The sequence below is a fragment of the Penicillium diatomitis genome (genome assembly GCF_028827545.1).
Source record: "Penicillium diatomitis strain IBT 30728 chromosome Unknown utg000008l_segment0_segment0, whole genome shotgun sequence".
In the NCBI taxonomy this organism is placed as follows: Eukaryota; Fungi; Ascomycota; class Eurotiomycetes; order Eurotiales; family Aspergillaceae; genus Penicillium; species Penicillium diatomitis.
Genome location: NW_026623180.1, coordinates 662,994 through 684,422, shown reverse-complemented (window position 1 = coordinate 684,422; position 21,429 = coordinate 662,994). Strand labels below are relative to the sequence as shown.

The 21,429-nt window shown below is 52.2% G+C and overlaps 9 protein-coding genes across 9 annotated transcripts; 4 read left to right on the top strand and 5 right to left on the bottom strand.

Annotated features, from left to right (window-relative positions):
• Positions 1–1,086: 1,086 nt before the first annotated feature.
• N7539_006282 (uncharacterized protein) lies at positions 1,087–2,034 on the bottom strand (the record flags this gene model as incomplete). Its single annotated transcript, XM_056935884.1, has 1 exon — positions 1,087–2,034. The coding sequence occupies one exon, from the start codon at positions 2,032–2,034 to the stop codon at positions 1,087–1,089; it is 948 nt and encodes a 315-aa protein (XP_056788808.1).
• A 1,175-nt stretch (positions 2,035–3,209) lies between these two features.
• Positions 3,210–4,580, top strand: N7539_006281 (putative haloacid dehalogenase-like hydrolase; the record flags this gene model as incomplete). The annotated part of the gene is made up of 5 exons (XM_056935883.1): positions 3,210–3,370; positions 3,570–3,602; positions 3,805–4,014; positions 4,112–4,274; positions 4,380–4,580. 5 exons carry the CDS (start codon positions 3,210–3,212, stop codon positions 4,578–4,580), a joined length of 768 nt encoding a protein of 255 aa, XP_056788807.1.
• Positions 4,581–4,862: 282 nt separating this feature from the next.
• On the bottom strand, positions 4,863–6,653 carry N7539_006280 (zinc knuckle domain protein; the record flags this gene model as incomplete). Its single annotated transcript, XM_056935882.1, has 2 exons — positions 4,863–5,591; positions 5,658–6,653. 2 exons carry the CDS (start codon positions 6,651–6,653, stop codon positions 4,863–4,865), a joined length of 1,725 nt encoding a protein of 574 aa, XP_056788806.1.
• A 1,276-nt stretch (positions 6,654–7,929) lies between these two features.
• On the top strand, positions 7,930–8,741 carry N7539_006279 (ORMDL family protein; the record flags this gene model as incomplete). Its single annotated transcript, XM_056935881.1, has 3 exons — positions 7,930–8,086; positions 8,263–8,621; positions 8,691–8,741. The coding sequence occupies 3 exons, from the start codon at positions 7,930–7,932 to the stop codon at positions 8,739–8,741; spliced, it is 567 nt and encodes a 188-aa protein (XP_056788805.1).
• Positions 8,742–9,445: 704 nt separating this feature from the next.
• Positions 9,446–10,159, bottom strand: N7539_006278 (GNAT family N-acetyltransferase; the record flags this gene model as incomplete). The annotated part of the gene is made up of 1 exon (XM_056935880.1): positions 9,446–10,159. The coding sequence occupies one exon, from the start codon at positions 10,157–10,159 to the stop codon at positions 9,446–9,448; it is 714 nt and encodes a 237-aa protein (XP_056788804.1).
• A 1,005-nt stretch (positions 10,160–11,164) lies between these two features.
• Positions 11,165–13,049, top strand: N7539_006277 (uncharacterized protein; the record flags this gene model as incomplete). Its single annotated transcript, XM_056935879.1, has 2 exons — positions 11,165–11,282; positions 11,395–13,049. The coding sequence occupies 2 exons, from the start codon at positions 11,165–11,167 to the stop codon at positions 13,047–13,049; spliced, it is 1,773 nt and encodes a 590-aa protein (XP_056788803.1).
• Positions 13,050–13,500: 451 nt separating this feature from the next.
• N7539_006276 (calponin homology domain protein) lies at positions 13,501–15,547 on the bottom strand (the record flags this gene model as incomplete). The annotated part of the gene is made up of 2 exons (XM_056935878.1): positions 13,501–15,277; positions 15,381–15,547. The coding sequence occupies 2 exons, from the start codon at positions 15,545–15,547 to the stop codon at positions 13,501–13,503; spliced, it is 1,944 nt and encodes a 647-aa protein (XP_056788802.1).
• A 926-nt stretch (positions 15,548–16,473) lies between these two features.
• N7539_006275 (MDR family MFS transporter) lies at positions 16,474–18,339 on the bottom strand (the record flags this gene model as incomplete). Its single annotated transcript, XM_056935877.1, has 4 exons — positions 16,474–17,071; positions 17,433–17,607; positions 17,675–18,103; positions 18,168–18,339. The coding sequence occupies 4 exons, from the start codon at positions 18,337–18,339 to the stop codon at positions 16,474–16,476; spliced, it is 1,374 nt and encodes a 457-aa protein (XP_056788801.1).
• A 1,905-nt stretch (positions 18,340–20,244) lies between these two features.
• N7539_006274 (uncharacterized protein) lies at positions 20,245–21,059 on the top strand (the record flags this gene model as incomplete). Its single annotated transcript, XM_056935876.1, has 3 exons — positions 20,245–20,311; positions 20,439–20,555; positions 20,650–21,059. The coding sequence occupies 3 exons, from the start codon at positions 20,245–20,247 to the stop codon at positions 21,057–21,059; spliced, it is 594 nt and encodes a 197-aa protein (XP_056788800.1).
• Between the last annotated feature and the right edge of the window lie 370 nt (positions 21,060–21,429).

Below are 21,429 nucleotides of genomic sequence, written 5' to 3'. Positions count from 1 at the left end.
AACCCCCTTTTATAAATGGAAGCGTGCTTGCACTTGCAGCAAGAAGTTCTCCGTCATTAGCTTCCCCACTCGGGACAAGCCCGCTCCTAGCAATTTCTCGAATTCCCATAAGATCTTGTCAACAACCCCTCGCCTGACCATTTCCATTCCACAAACATACATCGAAGTCCTTCCGGGCGGCAGCAGGCTGGAGTTTGGACATTGAGAACTTTGAAACGCGATAGTCCCCGGGACCACCCTTCATTACCTCGAAAACTCAACCAGCCCATCGCCGATATGAAATAGTTCTGGAAGACTGTTGTCCGAATACTGTGGTCCTTCCGAGATCTGCTCGGTATCTTTAGGTAAGCTTGAATCTTCCCAGAAGCAGTGTAAGCTGGTGGAATAGCATCCAGAATCATACCGCTCCGTCCATAGTATGTTCCGATGGTGTAAGACACGTCCGGCGAAGGAGAAGAGCGGGAAAGCAGGGCAGGGTTAGTAGATGGGTAGTAATCCTTGGTCATCATCCCTTGTCTCGAGATAATACCGTTGCGATAGATGTGGGTACTGCGAGAGTCGAATGCTGGGTGATTAGTATGGTCATATCGGAAGGTATGCCCCGGCCAATTCACTTATATACCTGGCCGAAAGAGGAAAGACCACCTAAGAAACCAATAAGCTGGTACGCAGCAGGGGTCGTCATGAATGTGGACATGCCCATCGTATAGATACCGCTCTACAGAACTTGGTCCCGAGACTTGTCGAAGGAGGTTCATAGAAGCTTTGCCTAGGGGATCACACCTCCATTCGGGGAGCGATGGATAATGGAATGACTTGACTCCCGGGAAGTAATAGACGAATAGAGCCAGGAAGAAAAAGATCACGATACGAGAAAAGGAAAGTAATATCATGACTTCAAAAGCGATGGAACTACCCTTTTTCATCACCGCTTCTATCAATTGTATGTCCCACTCCAACTCGAGAATAATGAATGAGGTGGATCAAAAATAAGTGCACAATAGTGCGTCTGAGGAATAGACCATAGCCGTCTCCCTCCCTCATAGTCCTGCTTCCAGACATGTCCCACTTCTTGTAAACCCTTTATTAATAATCTGAAAAGGGTCTGGCGTGCATAGTCCCTCTCTCGCGAAAGGCTGAAGGATCGGTAGCCAGGGATCCGGGCTTCAAGCCTTCACTGACAGGGAATTGGCCAGGAAAGCTCTCGGCCGAGCGAGCCATCATCGGACGACGGGGGACAAGACTCAGTGCGAGAGATTTGTCGCTGGTATTGGAAGAAACCCGGGGCTTGACGTTGAAAGGACCCTCGAGATCCTCTGCTGAGCTGGCGACAGACATGAGCCTCAGCTGTGTGGGCGAATGGACATGGCTGAGGTGGTATGTGGCCAGATCAGGGGCTCGCGAGTCGTTGGCCTCTTGGCGGCTTTGTCTCTCGTTGACCACTGGGTCAGCGAAGAGGACGTGCTGACTTTTCCAGCTGTTGAACTTCACGCTCGAACCAGCCGCCTCATACGGCACAAATGTATCTGATCTCAAGGGGCTTCGAGCGGGTTCGATGCCACGGGTGTTGAATCGGATCGGACTCTCTGGTGTGATCAAAATGCCGGGTACACTGCTTCGGGTAGATGTATTGTGATAGGCAGGCGATGGCCTGGTGATCCGTGTCGGGATGGACCCGGAATCGTAGTGTCCGTCGAAACCAGCATGTGGAGGAGGAACATGTCCTGCGGTGACTCTGTGCGCGGTCATGTATTCATACGTGAATACACTGCTCGGCACCGGGGAGCGGTAGATCCGATGAGGCGCAATCTCGGTGATGACCGTGAGGACTTGTGCTTCCTTGCATTTGATGGGTTCCTCAAGAGGAAACGAGTCGGCATCCTTGGACTTGAAGGGCTGAAGGACGAGAGAAATGCCATGGAGGATGTGAAGGCACAAGAGATAGTATAAGAGAGTCAATGTTGCTCGAAGCGAGATTGACATTCCAGTCTGGGAGCGCTGAGACTCAACATGATCCGCCGACGGTGTTGCCATTTGAACCTGTAATTGCGCTCATGGGAAGAATGCGATGGGAGGATGTAAGCGTCTGTACAGCTTGGATGATATCTGAATGTGGAATCTTGAGAAGAGGCAGCTAGGTCCCTTGTTTCGCTCTTGATCGAGATTTCCCCGTCCTACATGAGCGAGACGCATGGGAAGTGCGATTATGGATGCACGCAAGAAGAGAACTCCGTTGAGTCAGAGCATGCGGAGGAAGGTGGTAGGCCAGGCGACGGAATTGGGAAGCATGATGGTCTTGCCGAGCCTGATAATGGGACCAAAGGCTAGTTGTATCTTCAACTTTTCCATGCCTGATTACAATCAACATGCTTCATGTTCAAAGTCATTTGCTCGAAGGACTTGCGCAACCCCCGTGGTGTCTCAGTATTGCTCGTCTTATGACATGTGTCATATCAAAAGCAGTGTGATAGAAATGATGAGCCACTAGCGGGGTCAAGAAGCTTCTGTGTCTGATGTTCATTCTTGCGATTCAAGGACGGCATATTGAAAGTTGAGACGAAGCACTCAGAACTGAGAAGAATCGCGATGCAGAACGACACCAATCCACACTCTAGGAATTCAAGAGGGCACGATTGATCTCGTGACTGCGTTACCTGCAGGGAGGCCCGGCATTTCCTGAGATAAGATATCGGAGTGAAAGTACTTCCATTTCCGTGGCAGCTGCAGTGGGTAAATATGTTACCCCAAAGCAAGCCCGTGCATTTCGTGCTCGACGGCTGATCAAGTCTCGAGTCATTCGCCCATGACTCGTACCACACTACTTAGTAGTACTTACTAGATCCCCATTACGTACCGTGGACGAGTTGGGAGCCTGGCTGATGATTCAGCAGGTGTAAAAAAGGGCATCAACTGAGGATAAAAGATTCCACGTAGTCAATTTTTATCACACAGGCACCAGAAGGCCTATGCCGCTCCACACGCCGATCATGAGGGTTACGATCGCCCCGATCGCGCCGGTGCCGTGGGGAGCAGACCCAGTTCCTCACCAACCTTGCCTTGATGACAAGTCCGTCATCGACAGACAATCAATAAACTGGTCACTCTTCCAACTGTGAACACACAGAGGACTGGTCACTTTCCAGCGAACGCCTTCTAAGTTCTCCGAAATTCAAAGACATTCGACTGTAACGCTTCCTCTGTGATACTTCATGACATTTGCTTCGCCTGGCCTTCGCGCTGCCCGTTCCGCCATCATGTCAACAGGCTGTGCTCACCTTCGACCACGACGATTTGCACCGCTGGATGCTGGGAAATCCTCTGATGCCCCAGTACTCAAGGGTATTGTGTTTGACGTGGATGGAACATTGTGGTCAGTGTCCTGATCTTCTCATCAAATTCAGGTGAAAGCTCGAGACGGATGTCTCGCCTGTCTATTCTAGCCGAGGTCAGAAGACTCAGAACTGCTTGGCTGGGCAGCATCCATCTGCTTTCAACGAGGACAAGACCAGATATGGGGGGTCCCAACTGTTGCTGTAGAAGCGTCGGCTAACGGGTCAAAAACGCTACAGTCTGCCGCAACATCACATGTTTACAGAAATGAGGTGAGTTCGCCATGGCCACCATTGCCAGCCATTGGTACTCGTCCTTGGCAAGAAATCAGCCATGCACCTGCGCAATGATCAATGCACCTGGCCCCCAGAAAGCTCAAATCTGCGAAAAGACATTCCAAAGCTACCAGACAAGAGAGACAGAATAGAAAAAAAACTTATTATTATTCCCCGGCTAATGCTGACATTCTCGCAGAGATGCCCTTGGCATTGAGAAATCAGTCGATATTCTCAATCACATCCGAGACCTGCCGACCGCTGAAGAGCGCGATGCGGCCATCGCTCAAGTTCAGGATGTAGAGCGACGCGCCATGCTGCGCCAAGAACCACAGCCGGGTCTCATGAAACTCATGGATTATCTGCAATCTCGAGGTCTTCGTCGGGCCCTCTGTACCCGGAATTTTGAGTCAGTCTGGCCTTTCGTCGTGATTGTCCAATGTAGCTCGGCTCATAGACAAGATCGTGAACCGTGGATGAAGCCGGACTGATCATAAAACCTGCAGGGCTCCCGTTCAATATCTGCTCCAAAATCACCTCCCTTCACATGACTTCTTACCGATCATTACTCGTGATACCCCCAATGTGCTCCCTAAGCCTGATCCAGCCGGGATTCTGCACATTGCGCAAGAATGGGGACTGACCAACCGGGCAGAGAGCATGATTATGGTAAGTAAACTGCTGAGATGCAATGTTTTGGGAATGTCCATGCCTGTGAACCGTCAATGTCGGGTTAACGCTCCTCGCTAACCATTTGCTGTTTTCTCCTGGCAGGTCGGGGACAGCCTTGATGATATGACATCTGGTCATGAAGCCGGCGCTGCAACGGTGCTGGTGGTTAATGAGAGGAATGGCCATCTCAAAGCGCATGCTCACACAGACCTGTGCATAAGGCGTCTGGATGAGTTGATCGATATCCTCGAAAGCGGGTTTCTGGGCCGTGAAGAGAGTGACATGCATGGGGAGAAACGGTAGAATAGCCGAATTCAAGCTGAACTCGCGGGTCTATCGAGAAATGCTTCACGCCCAGCAATTCAAGTCATGACCATGAGGAATGATACGAAGGAGCACAATCCCATGGCAACTGGTCCGCGCGATGAAGAGGAAATGTACATTTGCAATGCGTTTTCCACAGAAATCGGAATTCTACGAGCATTAGCCCGCTCCCCAAGAAAAACCCCCAAAAGGCATTACAAGGACGGAAACGTCAATCATGATTCGGCTATGTAGTACGGAGAAACAGAGTCAAGTCTGCCTTCATCGCCCTCCCCGAGCGCGCCCTCCACGGCCACGGCCTCGACCGCGATTTCCCCCACCGCCACCACCACCACCACCACCGCGATTGGGCGCGCCTTTGGGTCGGCCAGATGGAGGAGGCGGAGGTTTGCCGCGTGGTTGATCGAATGCTGTGCTATTGCCAAACTTGATCGAGCCGCGGCCTCGTCCACGAGACGGCGGGGGTCCTTTACGGGCACCTTTTCGGGGCATCATATCCTCTTCACTGTTTGATGGCGGCGAGCGGACACTATTATTGTTACCACCGCCACCGCGCCGTCCCTTACCACGTGAGGCAGTTGGTGGCGGCGGAGGGGCAGCCTTCCGAGGCAGGTCCGATACGTTGAGATTATTGACTTTAGTCGGGTCGGCATCCTTGAGCGTGAAGAACCTGGTCCGCTGCTGGAGGCTGACCGGTAGATGGGGACAGTCGCCAATGAGATGGCTAGCACTGGTGCAGTGAGCGCACGATATGGACACGGTGATTGTCTCAAACACTGCTTCCCTTGTGGGCTGGCTGTATGTGTGCTGACAATCGGACTCCATATGTAATGTCGAACCACAGTAATCACAAGGGACCTCGGCGGCAGAGCCCTTGAGTAATGAGGGACAATCATCCTGCAGATGACCTCGTGCCCGACAACGCTGGCACCGCCGCCATGTGGGACATTGTGTGCTGGGGTGTGAATTCCATGCGTTGCAATGGACGCACTGCAAATTTCCGTCAGAATCATGTCGGCGTCATGTATTTCTTTCATTTCGCAAATAAGCACATACCTCCTTCGTGGGACAGACCTCGGCCATGTGTCCAGGTCGCAGACACTCGAGGCAACCCACCGGAAGTTGCAGGTCAATAGCATGGACATCCCGATCCCAATAGACAAGCTTGGCCTGTAGATCCATATCATCCCGGTGCAGATCCAAGAGGGTAACAGGCGCAGTAGGGTATTTCTTGGCGAACCGCTTAAATGCGGCTTCCTTGGACTCGCCCTGAGCTGACTGGGATCCAGGTCGCGATGGCTCCATTTGCCCAGTCCCATTGTGCGACTCTGTATGGGTGTCATCCGCCCCATCACTTTTCCCCCCGATATTGAGCATCAGTGAATCGTCCGCTTCAGAGTCCAGCTCTGAATCATCTGTATCACTCCCTGTGTTCACCTCACCCTCCTCCGACCCGTCCCCTTCTCCACCCGACGAGACTGACGCACTGCGGCTACGCCAGTATGCTTCATTGACTGCCTTGAACTGCTTTGAAGATTTGTCCTTCACTGGGCCCTGTCCTTTATTTTCATTGATTTCTGGCTGTTCTGTCGATAGCGGTTGGGCGGTTGACTCGAGCTGAGATGTTGATTGAGATGGCGCTTGGGTGTCTGCTTTACGCTTTCCAAGTGTGGTGCGCACTGCCGCTTTTCTTCCTTGATTCCAGCTGATGGCCGGTGCTGTGCTGCCGATGTGGGGGTTGGCCGAGGGCACTTGGGACCGCGTGCTTGACGAGTCTGACAAGTCCGAAGAGTCGGAATCACTATCTGAGTCTGATCCGGAACTCGACGTCTCATCTGGATCGACCTCTAGAGAATGCGCAGTGAAAGAGGCGCCTTTGGGGACCATGTCATCCAGATCATCTCCGGACGTGCGGGATCGATTGCGGCGCCGCCTTTTCGTGGGACGTGAACTTTCTGTGGACGGAGGTCGAGACACAGGCTGATTTTTGCGGGCACGCATCACTCCCACAGACGCTGTGCGCGAATCTGCTTCATCGCCCGAGTCCGCCATACCGGCAAACGACAAATGAGAGGATGTGTCAGGGTTGTGAGAGGGTGGAAATGCGACCGAGTTCAATCGCGTTCCGAACGTCAAGTTTTTTACGGGTGGCGGGAAACGCCGTTAGCGCAGAGCCACCCCAGTGCATCGCGGGTGGGTTTTGCGCTTCGCAGTCTCCGGCAGCAATTGGACGAACTCAATCTCAGCCGATTTGTGAAGGTGCAGATCGTGTCTATTTCGCAACAAAGGCGTTCTCAGACATGGAGACGATGCTGCACCAGATTCAGTCTTCTCTCGCCTTTCTAGATGTTGCGAACTTGGTGCCTTGTCCACACTCCAAAAGAGCGTTTCTTCATGTCAACAAACAACAGTGGGATTTCTACAGAGTACAGAGTATGTTGCTGCGGAATGACCTTGAGCTCCAAAAAAAAGAAGAGCAATCGGCGATAAAGACGATCCCGTGCATGAGACGTCAATAATTCCATGTCGTCGGCTATGACACACTCCGCGCCATTCTATTTTTGTCTAATTCAAGTGATCGTTCTCTGTAAGAATGAGCAAGAAGCGCGATAAGACGCTGGCCTTTGCCTCTTGTAATGTCAAGTCAACAGGAGTCGAAAGATGGAACATGCCCAGATTGACCCCTTTTTTTTTTTTCGTAGAGGCCAGATGTTTTTTTTTTTTTTTTTTCAGATCAAGCCTCCGGGGTCTAGCCAATTGAGCAATAATTCGCAGTAGTGAAGAGACTAATGGAAGTACTTCCACCGCTTGTCGGAGCTGCTGCAGTCTGACTTGTGTACACGTGCCGGGTCTGTTGAGTCCTGAGTCAGTCCAGACCGTGTCCCATGTTCGACTTGACATGCCGATTTGTCCACTCTTTAGTCTGGACACTCGAGTCTCCCGTGATCACATGAGCAATTTGCTTTCAAGTCACCTCTCATTGTTTTGAATGTAAGAGTTCTCTGCTCCAAGACTGTTGTCAAGAAAGCACCATTCCAACTCTGTGCACAGAGACTCTCCACTGAGTCCCCATCCCTTCAACGTTCTCCGAGACCCGATCCGCCCGACTCACGATTCTGGAGTTCTGGGCCGTGTGTGCCGTGCCACCTTAATCCCCACGCTCCTTTTTCCTCCCCTCCATTACATCTCTTCCTTCACCACCCCCAAAATAGCTGCCAGCTTTCTGTTTTATCGTGCCACCAACAAACACAGTCGAGTCTTCACGCTGGCGTCCACGACCTCAAGACCCTCTACGCTCGCTCCGCGCGCCATCTCTTTTTCACCCGAGATGGACGGAGCGCAGCGCTTATCACCCAACACGCAGAAGCAGGGCCGCCGTCGGCGGTCCAGCAGCATCATCTACCAGGAGCCGCCTGAGTCGATGGAACAAATCAGTGATCAAGCTGCGCTTCCCAACCTGAACGCCAACTGGGTCAATGCCAAGGGTAAGTTTTTGTCGCTGAGGATGAGCTGGGAGCTTTCCGGCCATTTCACTTGAACTCATGCGGTCACGGTGCAACCGAGATATCCCGTGGTACCGTCGACGGGATACTTCTTCAATTCCCTGCCCCCCCACAAAACGGCAGGAGCTGGGCTGACAATGAATGTTGTGATAAAACAGGTGCTTGGACAATCCATTTCGTGTTGATCGCCGCCCTCAAGATTCTCTTCGATATCATCCCGGGCGTCTCACAGGAAACTTCATGGACCCTCACCAACATCAGCTACATGTTCGGCTCTTTCCTCATGTTCCACTGGGTGAGGGGCATTCCCTTTGAGTTCAACGCCGGCGCCTATGACAACCTCAATATGTGGGAGCAGATCGACAACGGTGATCAATACACACCGGCCAAGAAGTTTCTGCTTTGCGTCCCGATTGTGCTGTTCCTCCTCAGCACGCACTATACCCACTACGATCTCACCTACTTCACGATCAACTGCCTGGCGACTCTGGCAGTTGTTATTCCCAAGTTGCCCTTTGTATGTGTCCCGTTGTCCGCCAATACAGGTATCGCATCTTAACTCCCGCAACTAACACTCTCTTAATAGTCGCATCGGCTGCGGATAGGTCTGTTCTCCGATATACCCGACGATTCATAGTCTTGGTTCCGCCTCGTCTCCTAATAAAAATCATTGCGACTCCTCTTTTCTTCAACAACCGTGCCCCCAGCATTGGGCTTGCTCCTTGTGTCCAGCTTTTCCTCCCCTTCGAAACGGACGAGACCTTCCGCGAACACGCCCACGCCTGAAGACCTTTGTCGAATGACTCCTTTTCTCCAATCTATATCAGGCTTGCGCAGGGCGATGCACCGTCTTTCCTCCCGGGCTCTTTTGAATGGCGGCAATAGGGAATTGCAAGGGCCACTCAAGCGGAACTTTTTGGGCGTTTGCCCCGCGGGCGTGCTGGTTGAATAGTCGAAGATTTTCCGTTTCCATTCTGCCATTAGCCTTCAAAGTCTTGCATATCTTATACCTGACTCATCTCGATACCTTTTGCTCTGTGTCTGTGTAAATTGGGAAAGGAACCTTTTGGGAGTTGCAAATATCGCAGCAGGAGTGTTTGGAACCTGTTTTAGAATGGTTGCGGAATTGCTCCCTCGCCTAATGAAAAGCTACTTTCACCCCTTGGGATATGGGCTCTTTAATATGAAGTAATGAGGTATAAGGATCACATGGAGCTTGTCTTACTAGAAAGCCCGGGAATAGCGTCTCCTGGCGATAAGAACGAACCCCAATTGAGTATCCCTGTAACCATGAAACCATACCTCCGGTACGGCTTCACTGGCATAGACCAGACGCGATTCTTACTTGACCACTTTCTCCCATTCGATCTCACTCGGTTCTTTCCAATAATCCGTTCCACTGAGACTAAATCCAAGCTTCTCCAAAGCCCGAGCACTTCTTCTATTCGGTCTTTCTGTCTCGGCGATGAACCTCGTCACCCCGCGCGTCTCCACCGCCCAATGCATCACAGCTTCTGCAGCCTCCTTTGCAATTCCTTGACCCCAGTGCATAGGCGAGACGCCATACCGAACCTCGACCATTTCATTCCACGGCGGGAAGGGTGCATCCGCGGCGTCTCGTGGGGGGATGGACGTTGTCGTCCCATCACGGACGCCAGCGTATCCAACCCAGACGATTTCCTTCAAATTGTGGACGTCGAAGCGAGGGTCTTCCGTGAAATCAAGTCCTTCCAGAATTTCGATGTTTTTGCTGGACCACATTGAGATATCGGACGGGCGTAAACCAACGGCGAAATCACCCATGCCGCGGGCTTTCCAGCATCGTCCTATATCGCCTTTTTGAATTACATCACGAGTCTCCTCGTCGCTCCATTGCCTGGGTGGGCAACGGTCCCCGAAGGCCATTTTACAAAAAGCTTCATTTGCATGGAGCGACGCATAGAATTCTCGGTAGGATTGTAGAGAGACAGCGTGTGGTGTGGGAAGGACAATGAGTCTTGGTGTTAAGAGGACGAATGGTTCCAAGGGTGTTTCCACCACATTCGAAGTAGACATGTTTGGTGGAGGTCTTGCACTCTTCCTGGACCTTTGGCAGCGCCTGGGCAGTACTTCCAATCGAGTTGGAATCAACTGAAGGTGCGGAAAGTCTGAAAGCGACTTCCAATTTGAGATACAACGTCGACGAGAAATGGAAGGTGTTTTGATTTCTGCGATAGCTAAGGATCGGATTGGGTTGGATAGCAAAGTATACCAAACACAAGCTTTGATTGGCTTGCCGAGATTACTGAGCCTCATCAATGGACTGAGCGAAGAGCAGAAGAAGAGCACATGCAGAGGAACAGAGCGTAACGCAGAAAAATTCACGAGGATATTGACCGGACAACCTGAACATATGTATGTATCTCTCATGCTCTGGATATACAGATTCGAGAAAGTAGAATCTCGCTGTCAGATAAAGTCAAGAGCATTATGTTACTCACCATGACTCACGCTCCGTCAAGTCTCAAGCTAGTCTAGTTCAAGAGGCTTTGTCAATCGACGCCGATGTTAGTGTTTTTCAAGAATTCGGCAGCTCGAAACCAACCTCTACGTCAAGGTTATCCTCATGCCCGAGGCGGTAGATGATACCCATAAATCTTGATCATAAAGAATCGAAATCATTTAGGAACCTCCATGTCGAGCTTACAGGTCATGTGATTTAGTTGTGACTCGAAGAGGATCACATGCAGGGTCACAGTACAATTACATGCACAAAGGATGTACAGTACCTGCAAGTTTAAGTCGCGACGACAAAGCAAACGGACTCTATACTGACTTCACACCCATTTGAAGAGGGAATCCCCGGGTCTGATGAGCTTCAATTAGTATATGAATGAATTGTCTATCACTGCCATTGTACCCGAGTCTGTCTCACTGCACAGGCGACTTGACCGAAGCTAGTCCCTCGCAAAGGCCAGACGCATCACCAAACTCCACAACCTAACAATAGTATTCCCTTATCGATAAAGATTTTCCCCCACCCCCCACACGCGTCAACAAGGACGCGATTCAATGGACAGGATGTTGTCTCAACAGCAAACGGTGATGGCTCCCCCCGGCGAGTTTGCATATAGGACGCCGAGGTTATTACCCTTTGAATTGGCGCAGCATGCTGGTATATTCTTCGAGGAGAAGCTCTGTTCGTGCCGCCGCCCCCTCTGTGTTGCATGTCATGTTCTCTATCTGGGTTCCTTTCGCGGAATGCTATAGAACTCACCGTCGGCCTCGACTAAAGCTGACATAGATTGCAGATACACGAGCTTTAGATCTCTTGTTCAACACACTCGCCTCGGGTACTTACGCTTCAAGTACGGCCATTGTACCTCTTCCACAGCACCTTGCGCTGGCAGCAACGCTCCTCGTTCACCCATCCACAACAACGCGCGCCAAATCAAACGAAGAGAAAGATGCACCGGATGTTGCGCTACGGCTACTGCGACTCTACAGCGCCCAGATCAATCCGATCGAGTCGAAATATAAAGTCGCCTTCAATTTCACCCATTCAAATCATTCCCGGTCGGGTCGACGATACCACGAGGAGCATGACAGCAGGAGTGAGAGCGAGCTCCGCCATTCGGAGACGAGACCACTCAATCTGACGTTGGGAACCACCGAGGCTTTATGGGCTCGGGCAGAGGATTTCTGGCACGCGGTCGGCTGGGCGTTTAATTGCTCCGTGCTGTATCCGGAACGATGGGAATACTGGCAGATATGGTTACGATTCATGTGCGAAGTCATCGAGGATGATTGGGATCAGCGCGAGAAGGAGTATGAGGAGTCCAAAAACCAGCCACGTCCGGAAGTTGACCCTCCTACGCCGAATGAGCCAGTCCGGAGGAGTGGGCGAGGAGCCCTGTCAAATGTGTTGGATGACTTGGACATCTTTCGACAGAGTTTGATCTTTCAATACATTTCTTCCGGAGCGCGAAACGGAAATGCTCGCCGAATGGTCCGGGCTCTCTTTGCAGACGGGAGCACTACGTCCTTGAATGAATTTCGACAAGTTTTCAACAAAGAGCTGGTCTCGGCCAAATCAGGAGAAGACGCTAGCAAGACCAACAAGCGTGAGCGCGAAGTCGACGTTGATCAAGAATTATATGGTGACTACATGACGGAGGACGAGTCCGAGGATGAACCCATGTCCGGAGTGAGTTCATCTCTTTCTCGCGCCTCCCCGCCTAGGGATGGAGAGTCCACGGTACGACGATCTAAACGCACGAGACGGGGAACACGGGGTGCATCAGGCATGACTGCTCCAGAAGTCCCTGAACCCGAGACGTCCCAAGCCGGGAAAGGGAATCATCATTCCGGCGTAGGGGTCGCTCAACTGGGCGGTCTTGACTCGCTAGGCTTGCGCAAAAAGCTTTTCGGCATCTTGTCCAAAGTCTCTGATCGACTAAACAAAGACTTTGTCGATCTCCACAACCTCTATCAAGACTTTGCTGAAAACGTGCGCCGTCAACCGCTCCCGATCTTTCAAGCTTTTGTCAGCCCACTCGTCCTCTCGGAGCTCGATGACGAAGCGCAAACCACTCTCTGTGAGGTCCTAACTCATAACATGATCGAAAGCGCCGCACGCACGTCAGAGCAGGATCGGCTCACAGACACGAAATTAGAAGAATGTTTCCTGCCCTTCACCGCTGCCACGGCAAATGTCGTCGATAATGCCAAGTTCTCAATCCTTCTCGAGTCCATGACCATGTCACTAGCCATGAGGGGCTTCATCAAACAAACACCTTCACTGAAGCAGGCGGTTCACGAGGGAATTGCCCGGCGGGCGCATCGGACGCAGGAAGACTCTCATCGGGGTCATGCTGGGAAGAACAGGGATGCGCTTGACTGGTCCTTTTTGTTGGAGAGTGGGGAGAGACTTGTCTTCCTGGTCGATCTTCTTCCTGAGCAGTAATTGATATAATGATAACCACGAGCGCCACGATACTCACCATGCATGCCTATTGAATCATTTCCATATGTCACGATCAACAATCGCTTTCTGTACCAGCGAACTTCTTGCGCCATTTAAATTGTTTCCTCACACGCAGTCTTCAGGCTATATAGCAGTACCATTTCAGGACGGCTAATTATGGCCAAACGGCCTGCGACGTTTCGATGCGTTGCGATCTAGCCTTTCTTGGTATAACCTAATTCATGATACAGAGTCGCAGACAACGACTTGATACATCGGAGATGATCTATTTTGTATGAATAAAGAAGATACACATCAGGGCTTCCAGGGTAATACACGCGGGATGGACTTTCGCAAAACAACAACAACAGCAACAACAACAACAACACACACAATCAATAGACAGGTAGAAACAAAGCGAGAGGACCAGAAAGACGGATACCAAGAACGCTCAGCGTGGAGGTCGAGGCCCGATAATTTGGCGTCTGGCACCCCCAACACCCAAACCAGTACCTCCGCGGTTCTGATTATCGCCGCCCATATAGCCGTACTGGTGGACATCCCAACTCTGACCCGGGCCAGAGCCCATGGAAGGATCTCGTGCAGCGGCTTGGGTTTGTTTCTGGTTCTCTTCCCATTCGCGCTGGCGTTCTCTCTCACGTTCCATCTCCCGCTCCAAGAGTGACTTTGATGCCCAGCCACCGGCGCGAGTCTTCTGCTGTGACTCCATGCGCCGCTTGTTCTCAGCATCAACTTCGGATGTGGTGCTGTAGTCTTGCGGTCGGTGTGTTGCTGGTGCAGCGGGCTGTGGTGCTGGGTTGGACGAGAGGAATCGGTCTACACGATTCTCACGACTGTGATTTGTCGTGTATGTTGCCGGGTCTGGCAGGGGCCGTGGGACGGCGGGGAGTTCACGAGGAGGTGTCGCGGGCTTCGAGGAAGCTGAGGCTGTAGGATCGGGCAAAGGACGGGAGACTGATGGTGCTGGCGCATCCTCTCTGCGGGATGAATCTTCGGTGGCCGATGAGAGATCTTGGCTCCTCTGCCATTCTCCTCGTAACATTCGACGCTCCTGTTCCAAAGAAGAGAGGGAATAGGACGGTTTTGGCGGCACAGGGATCGGTCGTTGACGAGTTCCAGATGCGGACTGCTGAACCTCGACATTGTTTGGGGATTGGGTACTCTGTCGGCCACTCTGATACTGCTGCTCTCGCTCTTTGGCCAAGGCCAGCTCCCGCTCAAGCTCTTTGATGCGCCGACTTTCGGGAGTCTCCTCGGGACTTGCAGCTGAACCCGCCGCGCGGTCTCCATGGGACTGACTGGTCTGATATTGACTCAGGAACTGCCCATTGAGGCGGGCGTCGTTGGCGCTCCGTCGGCGTTGTCGCTCCTGCTCCAGACGATCTTCCGCCGCCTTTTCTTCGGCAAGACGACGCTGTTCCTCCTCTTCCCACTGACGTTGTTCTTGTTCCCAGCGCTTTTTCTCCATTTCCATCTCCTGGCGCTCCTTCTCTCTCAAACGGGCTGTTTCCGCCTCCCAGCGTCTTTCCTCCTCTGCGCGGGCACGTGCTTCTTGCTCTTCTTGTTCTTGTTGATGCCGGCGTTCAGCCTCCTCTCTCTCAACCTGCTCCTGTTGCAGCCTCTCGTTCTCCTCCCTTCTACGCTTCTCTTTCTCAGCCAGACTTGGCACGGCTGGGCCCGGAGTTGTGATCTGTCGTCGTGCGCCAAAGGCAATACCCTGATTGCCCTGGCTCGCCCCACCCATGTATCCATACTGATGGATGTTCCAAGCCGGAGAGGTGGATGTCTCATCATCTCGCTTGCTCCACGAGCTGAGAGAGCTTGTCCCTCGTGATGGACTACCCGGGTAAGGATTGGCATCACTGGCATTACTTGATGCGCGACCATTTCGCGTGTAGGAGCCCGCGTTGGATGCGCCGGTGGCATTGGGGCTGATCACACCGCGTTTGCTCTGAGGACCAACGGTACGAGGAAATTTCCGGGGTGCGAGAGCATTTGCTCGACGACTGAACGCTGCCAGGCACTGCAGAACCTGGGCAGGATCCTTAGATTCGTAGAGGTCGACCGTGAGAAAGACGTCGTGCGGGGGCAGGCTCAAGGGAGCCATTTGGCAAGCGCGTAGGAAATGCGAGATGTTCTCCATTTGCACAAAGGGCATCGACGATGACTTGAACTTGACGCCGGGTGACACGGCCAGATTAACAAGCCTGGGATTAGAAAAGGGGCCGTTAGTCAAGATCGCAATAGTCGCAAGCTATCGGTCGGTGATCGCGATCGCAGCACCCAATTCGAGTCGAGCGTCAGACTTACTTGCAGAGAGCAACGCCATCTTTCAAAGCTTCAAGGAGATCCCCCGAAGGAAGTTTTTCTTGAAGCACTTCCTCAATCCAGTCGCGGACCTCGGCGGCTGCCTGCGGAGTATAACGAGACAGTCGCAAATTGCGCAAGTCCTTGTCCAAAGAGGTTACCGAAGCCATTGTGATATCTGCGCCAGAGTGTTCACTAGCTAGCAGGAGATTTGCGAAAATTGAGAAAGACCGACGCCTCCGTGGTCTTTGCGAAGGCTTCCCTTAGGCGGCGATCGTGCCTAATCGCTCCAAGTGGGGAGAACGGGAACTTGGGTAGCACTATTAGTATTGAGTTGGTGGGGAAGATCTCGGTGCCTTGAAGAAAAGCCGATTCCCAGGGTGAGCGAGTGCTGCTTCCTCTACTGGTCAATGATAATTGTGTTGATCGCAGAACGTCGAAACTTGTGAGATATGGAAGAGGTATCTGTGAATCAAGGGGAGGGTGCCAGGATGGACTCAACTGTTGGACATTCCATGCGGGGCCTTGGGACTGTTTAGTTGCGGCGGTGCCGATGACGTTCGCTGGGGCCTGGCAGATCATCCACCCAACTCGTGCGCCGGGGCTGTCTCCGGCTTGGGCAAGCTTACCTTGGGCCGGACTTCCATCTGCATGCATTAATTATAAAGGCAATCCAGTAAAGTTCACAGCGGGCTGCCCCATGGTCTCGATTGACGTGAGAATCAGATCTTAGCGCTCAGCGACCTAACTTCTCGCGAGTATCGTTGCCCTTTCTGTGTTGGACCGACGATATAACCCCCTCCAAAGCTACTGTACATCTCACCAAGTGTCGCAGATTGTGCCAGTCGACTAGTTTGTGGCTTGTGAACTACCAAAGAGGCGTCTGCTAGTAGTAATGCCAACTTCAGCTGTAATAAATGTAATCAGAGAGCACAGGGTGGTATTGCTTAGCCATCGTCTGGAGGATCTCCCAGAAAAACTACGTGGTTCCACAAGAGCTCAGGCCGAGTATATAAATAATATTTGCAAGACAAAACAGAGCCTTCAAGCTGTAACTTGTGGCCCCAGCACGACGGCAGAGACTCTGACATGAGGATTAGACCTTCTCCTGCACCGTGGTCTCATCGACGGGACTATCATCATCTTCCGGCTTGGAGTCAGGCAGTCGTCGCCATTCCATAGCCAATGCTGTGACGCAAGCAAGTGCCGATGTTGCGAGAGCCACCCAAAAAGCATTCCTCAATGCCGAGTTGAACGCGCCGACAACAGCACTCATCAGGTTGGGGGGTACTAGTGCTCTGAATCCACTTGCACCGGCCGCTACGATAGCATCGGCATCGACTCCTCCCTGTATCTCGTGGAGGCTCTGCAAAAGCCCCGTCGTGAAGAGGTTCTGTCCAACACTGGGAGCTAAAGCGCCGCCTAGCATCTGGAAGAACATGATGACCACTAGGCCAGTGGGGACATCTGGCTTGTTGAGCACAACTTGCACCGCGAGAATCGGCATTTGGCTGCAGATGCCGTAGCCTAGACCGGTCAGGACCTGGAAGCCAATCCATTGCCCGCGAGGGCTGTTGGGATTGATGAGTTGATAAAGACCGCCGCCTGTGGCGAGGATCGGAGGTCCGATTAACATGAATGGCACGTAGTGCCCGAATTTGGACGCGAGCAGACCAGAACCGGCTGTGCCAATACTGTTGGACACAATCAGTGGAAGCAGGTTGATTCCGGAATCTCTCGCATTTGTGCCTCGGACAGATTGGAAGTAAATTGGCCAGAAGTATGATTGAATGACAATCGCTACTTGTACGAGCATCATAAATCCACAGGAAGCTGATACTGTGCGGCTTTGGAAGATGTGAAGAGGTATGTTGGCACTATAAGTGGGTCAGTATTTGTGTATAGATTTGTTGGTCAGATGAACTCGAGGGGCCCTACATAGGCGCCGGTAAAAAGATAGAGACTCACTTTTTTTTACCTCGAGATTGTAAACCCAAGAAGGCAACCAAGAGAAGGCCAAAGCCGATCAAGCAACCAAATACCTTTCCCTCGGACCAGGGATAGACGATGCCACCCCATTGTAGGGCTAGATTCAGACAAGATGTGGCCCCAAGCAAAATGACGGCTCCCGGGATATCCAGTTGACGAAGCTTTTGCCTCCATGGTGAGTCTCCCTTCACCGCAGGTGGGGGATTCTTCAACGTGAACCAGATTAGCGCCAACGCCACTGCTCCAAAGGCTACCAAGAACTGTTAGTAATCCTGGCATTTATGCTGGAAAATATAAAGACAACTCACGAAGATTGATCCAAAAGATGAATCGCCAAGTCAACTTCTTGTTATCCGTGATTGAACCGCCCACAAGAGGCCCGATAGCTGAGCCAACATTGTACATGCCCAGTACAATCGGTGTCAAAAATGCCTGCTTTCTCAAAGATACGCAGTATGACAAGATCGTAGTCGATCCGCTCACCAGGCCAGCGGCGCCCAGGCCGGAAATTGCTCGTCCAATAATCAGTGTGATAGAATTCGGAGCCAACGCCGCGACAATCGACCCAAGTTCAAAGACGACCAGTGAAAGACAGTAGACCCACTTGATGTTGAAGAAGGTATAGAGCCGGCCACAGGTCGGCAGTAATGCCATCTGCGCGATCAAGTAGGAAGAACCATACCAACCGATATCGTTCAAGCTATGAAAGTCATTGGTGATCTTGGGTATTGCCGTGGCTAGACCAAATGAGTCAGCTTATCGAATTTCCGTCAAGGATGGGACTTGAGATTGATCGAGTACCGAGAATGGTGTTGTCAATAGCAAGCACCAAAAATATTGCCATAAAAGCCATCGTCAAGCCTGCGAGAGCCCATCCGTGCAAGTATGTCGAAGCCGGGGGCTGCTCCTCGTCATCTCCCTTGGCCCCAGCCGCGACCTCAGCTGGATGTGGAATCTCCGTCTCAACGTCCATTTTGCTTGCCCGCGATGAGGGAGTGAAGTTGTAAAGCGTACTCTATCAGAGTCTGGTGTCCATGGAAGCACACATCGGACCGACAGCGGTCTTGAGCAAATTAGCCGCCCGGCCGTTCTGAGCGTGCCGTCAGCTGAACTAATTATGCCACCGATGGAGACTCGATAAGTCGACGGCGATGCCCCTGACCGGCGGCCTCGACATCTTGCGGGGTCAGAGTCAAGCGCACTCTAGGCACGCCTGAACCTTCGAGTTCCGATTTCGCCGGCGCAATATTAGCAGTGCTGAATCGAGTACTACTCCCTGACCTCAAAGTGCGTTACCTGCACAAATCAACAGTGCGTGAGCCGCAGACCGGTGTAGGGTGACCCTGCACGGCGGACAGGGATGTGTAGCCATGCCCAAGTCCTGACTTCCTGAGCGTCAAGGCGGCAGAGAGCAGGAAAACGACTTTTTTTTTTCCATTCCCGGGTGAGCCACAACAATAGGCTGAAAGCCTTGCTGAGAGTAAGCCGCAAGATTTTTCACAGCCCATAGATGTGCTCGGGCTCATGTCAAGTCTGAAATAGAGCCAACGGAATGATTGTCAGAGTTGCCAGAATAGACCTGCACTAATGAATGGAAACTTTCAGTCAGTCGATCTTGGAAGATCAGTACCACGGCTGAGAGACCGAACACCTAGAAGAAAGGAATACTTGATAGGTGGCAGTAGGACTAGCCAGAGATGCTATTTTGTCAATGAGCAGCACGCCGCTCGGGCTTCTTGTCAGGACCAGTCCGTGACCAGCTGAGACATTCTCACTGCAATTCCTATGTCCTTTCTGAGCTGGTGGATGTAAGTTCTTCAAGTATTGAGTGTCCGCTCTAATGAAAAGGGATAATCGGATCCCAATCCAAGCGATTCCAGCCTGCTTCCCCTTCAGGTGGACTTCGATGCTTGACCTAGCAAGACCCGACTGTGCGTAGGTAGGAGGTAAGTCCCAGCCCGTGATCGTCTCCCGCGGTCCCGCCCTCCGCATTGAACTACTCAGGTAGATGAGAAGGTACAGAACAGCCCTTCAACGACTGGCAGTAGTAGTGTAGAACCGTACCTAGGTAGGTAGGCAGGAGATGGTGGACGTCAGCTACTCAATTCTTGGAAATCTGTCTTCGCGAAAATACGAGGCAGCTCTAAGTATCACTTCAATCACGTGGAAGAGGAGGATTCTTTGGCTCATTCAACAACCATCATCAAGTGCGACACCATCCTATCAATGCTCCTGCGACCCACAACAATGTGCCTGGGATGTTCACCCCAGCCAGCTCTTACTTCGAGGGATTCCCAACGGATTCCCACGAGAGATGTTTGCCTGCCTGAGGGTTCAAGGCATCTAGCATCAAGTTTAGCAGCAATGGCCCATTTTTGATTCTTGGAATGCCGCCGAAGTGGCTCTGTACTGTATGTAGAACCTTCATAGCCTTTGAGTGAGGCATTTCAGATCTTTGAGTGTCATGTCTGCCATGAATCAGTAGTGGTTTGCCATCGCCGTCAAGGTCTTCTTGGCCCAAGTAGTCACTGGTCCCTAGTCCTACCCGACATGAACACTTCAGTACTCTTCCTGGAGAAGTCCCCGCCGCGACCTAGCGGTTACATAAGCACTACGTGAATCAGCCCCCGGGCCGATCGGCCTCAAGAGGGAAGTTGAACGACGCGGACGGGTGGAGCCGCGGCAGTCGAAGCCAACTCAAACCGAACCATCGAATAGACGCCCGGCCCTTTGTCGCAGACCGTCATCTAACGGATCTCGAGTCTCGAAGCTTCTCAACGCGGTGCCTTCCATCACCAAACATTTGCACATTCGACATTCGACACCCGAGTCTCTCCTTTCGCTCACAACGCAGTGAACACACACATCCAAGTCAGTCATGGTCAACAGTCTCTGGTTCAAGTGGAAGAGTCTGCGGCTTCCCTGGCGGCGATCGTTTCTCGTTGGTGAGTCTCCGTCCGAGTTCCCGGGCCTGTGCATGTCTTGTCCATTGCTCTGCGTGACGATGTCGCCGATCAGTCTTGGGTCTTTGGGGATATGGACGATCCTGATGACATTGATTCCATCTATTAGGCCAGGATCTGAACGGGAATACATTCTGGGAATTCAAGGACGTCGCAAATGCGAGTCGCTTTCGACGAATCGTCAAATTCGATCCAAAGACTCATTTCGGAGATGTCCAAGTGACGCGTGAGTCTATTCCATTCCTTCGCTCTGCTCGTCCACTGCCATTTCCTTGCCGGCGTTCAAGTTGTGACTAACGGTCTCTTGTTCATCGTTTCAGCGCAATGGCATCAATGGCTCCGATACGTCCGCCGCGACCCGCCCAGCATCCAAGAACAACAACAAGATTTAGTCCGCCAAGAACAAATCAAACATCTCGCCCGACTAGCAGATGAGCGCTGGGCCAGCAAGCCGTCTTTCCTCGACAAACCCAAGACAAGGCCCGATATCCAGACGTCTGCGAATGCTATCAACCCGCCTGCGACAGCCGCCGCGACAGCTCTACCAAATAGTGATGCGCCATCTGTTGCCTCGCCAGCCTCGCCAGCTCACCCGACAACGCAGCCCGCCACCCAGTCGGAAGTCTCGAACCCAGCTCCCGTGAAGGAGGATCCATGGGCCAAGGCGAAGACCGGGAATCCCGGAGATACATGGCAGCCCGAGGCGTGGAATCCGACTTCGAAGCGATGAGGGAACTCTCTTCAGAGTCGATTGAGGGGAACATTGTATCAAGCGAAATGGAGAAACAAATTCCAGACGGATCAGCGATAGCTCTATGTTTCTGAAGGCTCAGTCGAGGTTTCTGGGACTTTCAAACCGTCCGCAAGACTGCGTGGCTGCACACAGACGCAAAAGTTACCGATTTGTTGATGACAGTCCAACGACTCATCACCCTGCACTCGGGTATCGGTGCAATGTTCAGGCGACGACTATTACCGGGTAGCGGGACTACCACTCCCCAACTCAGTCTCACTTGTCATGTCCCTGTGCTGCGGTATGAATGAACCTGTCCAACGCCACTAGAGACATGGACAGAAGACACAGAGACGCTATAACTAGG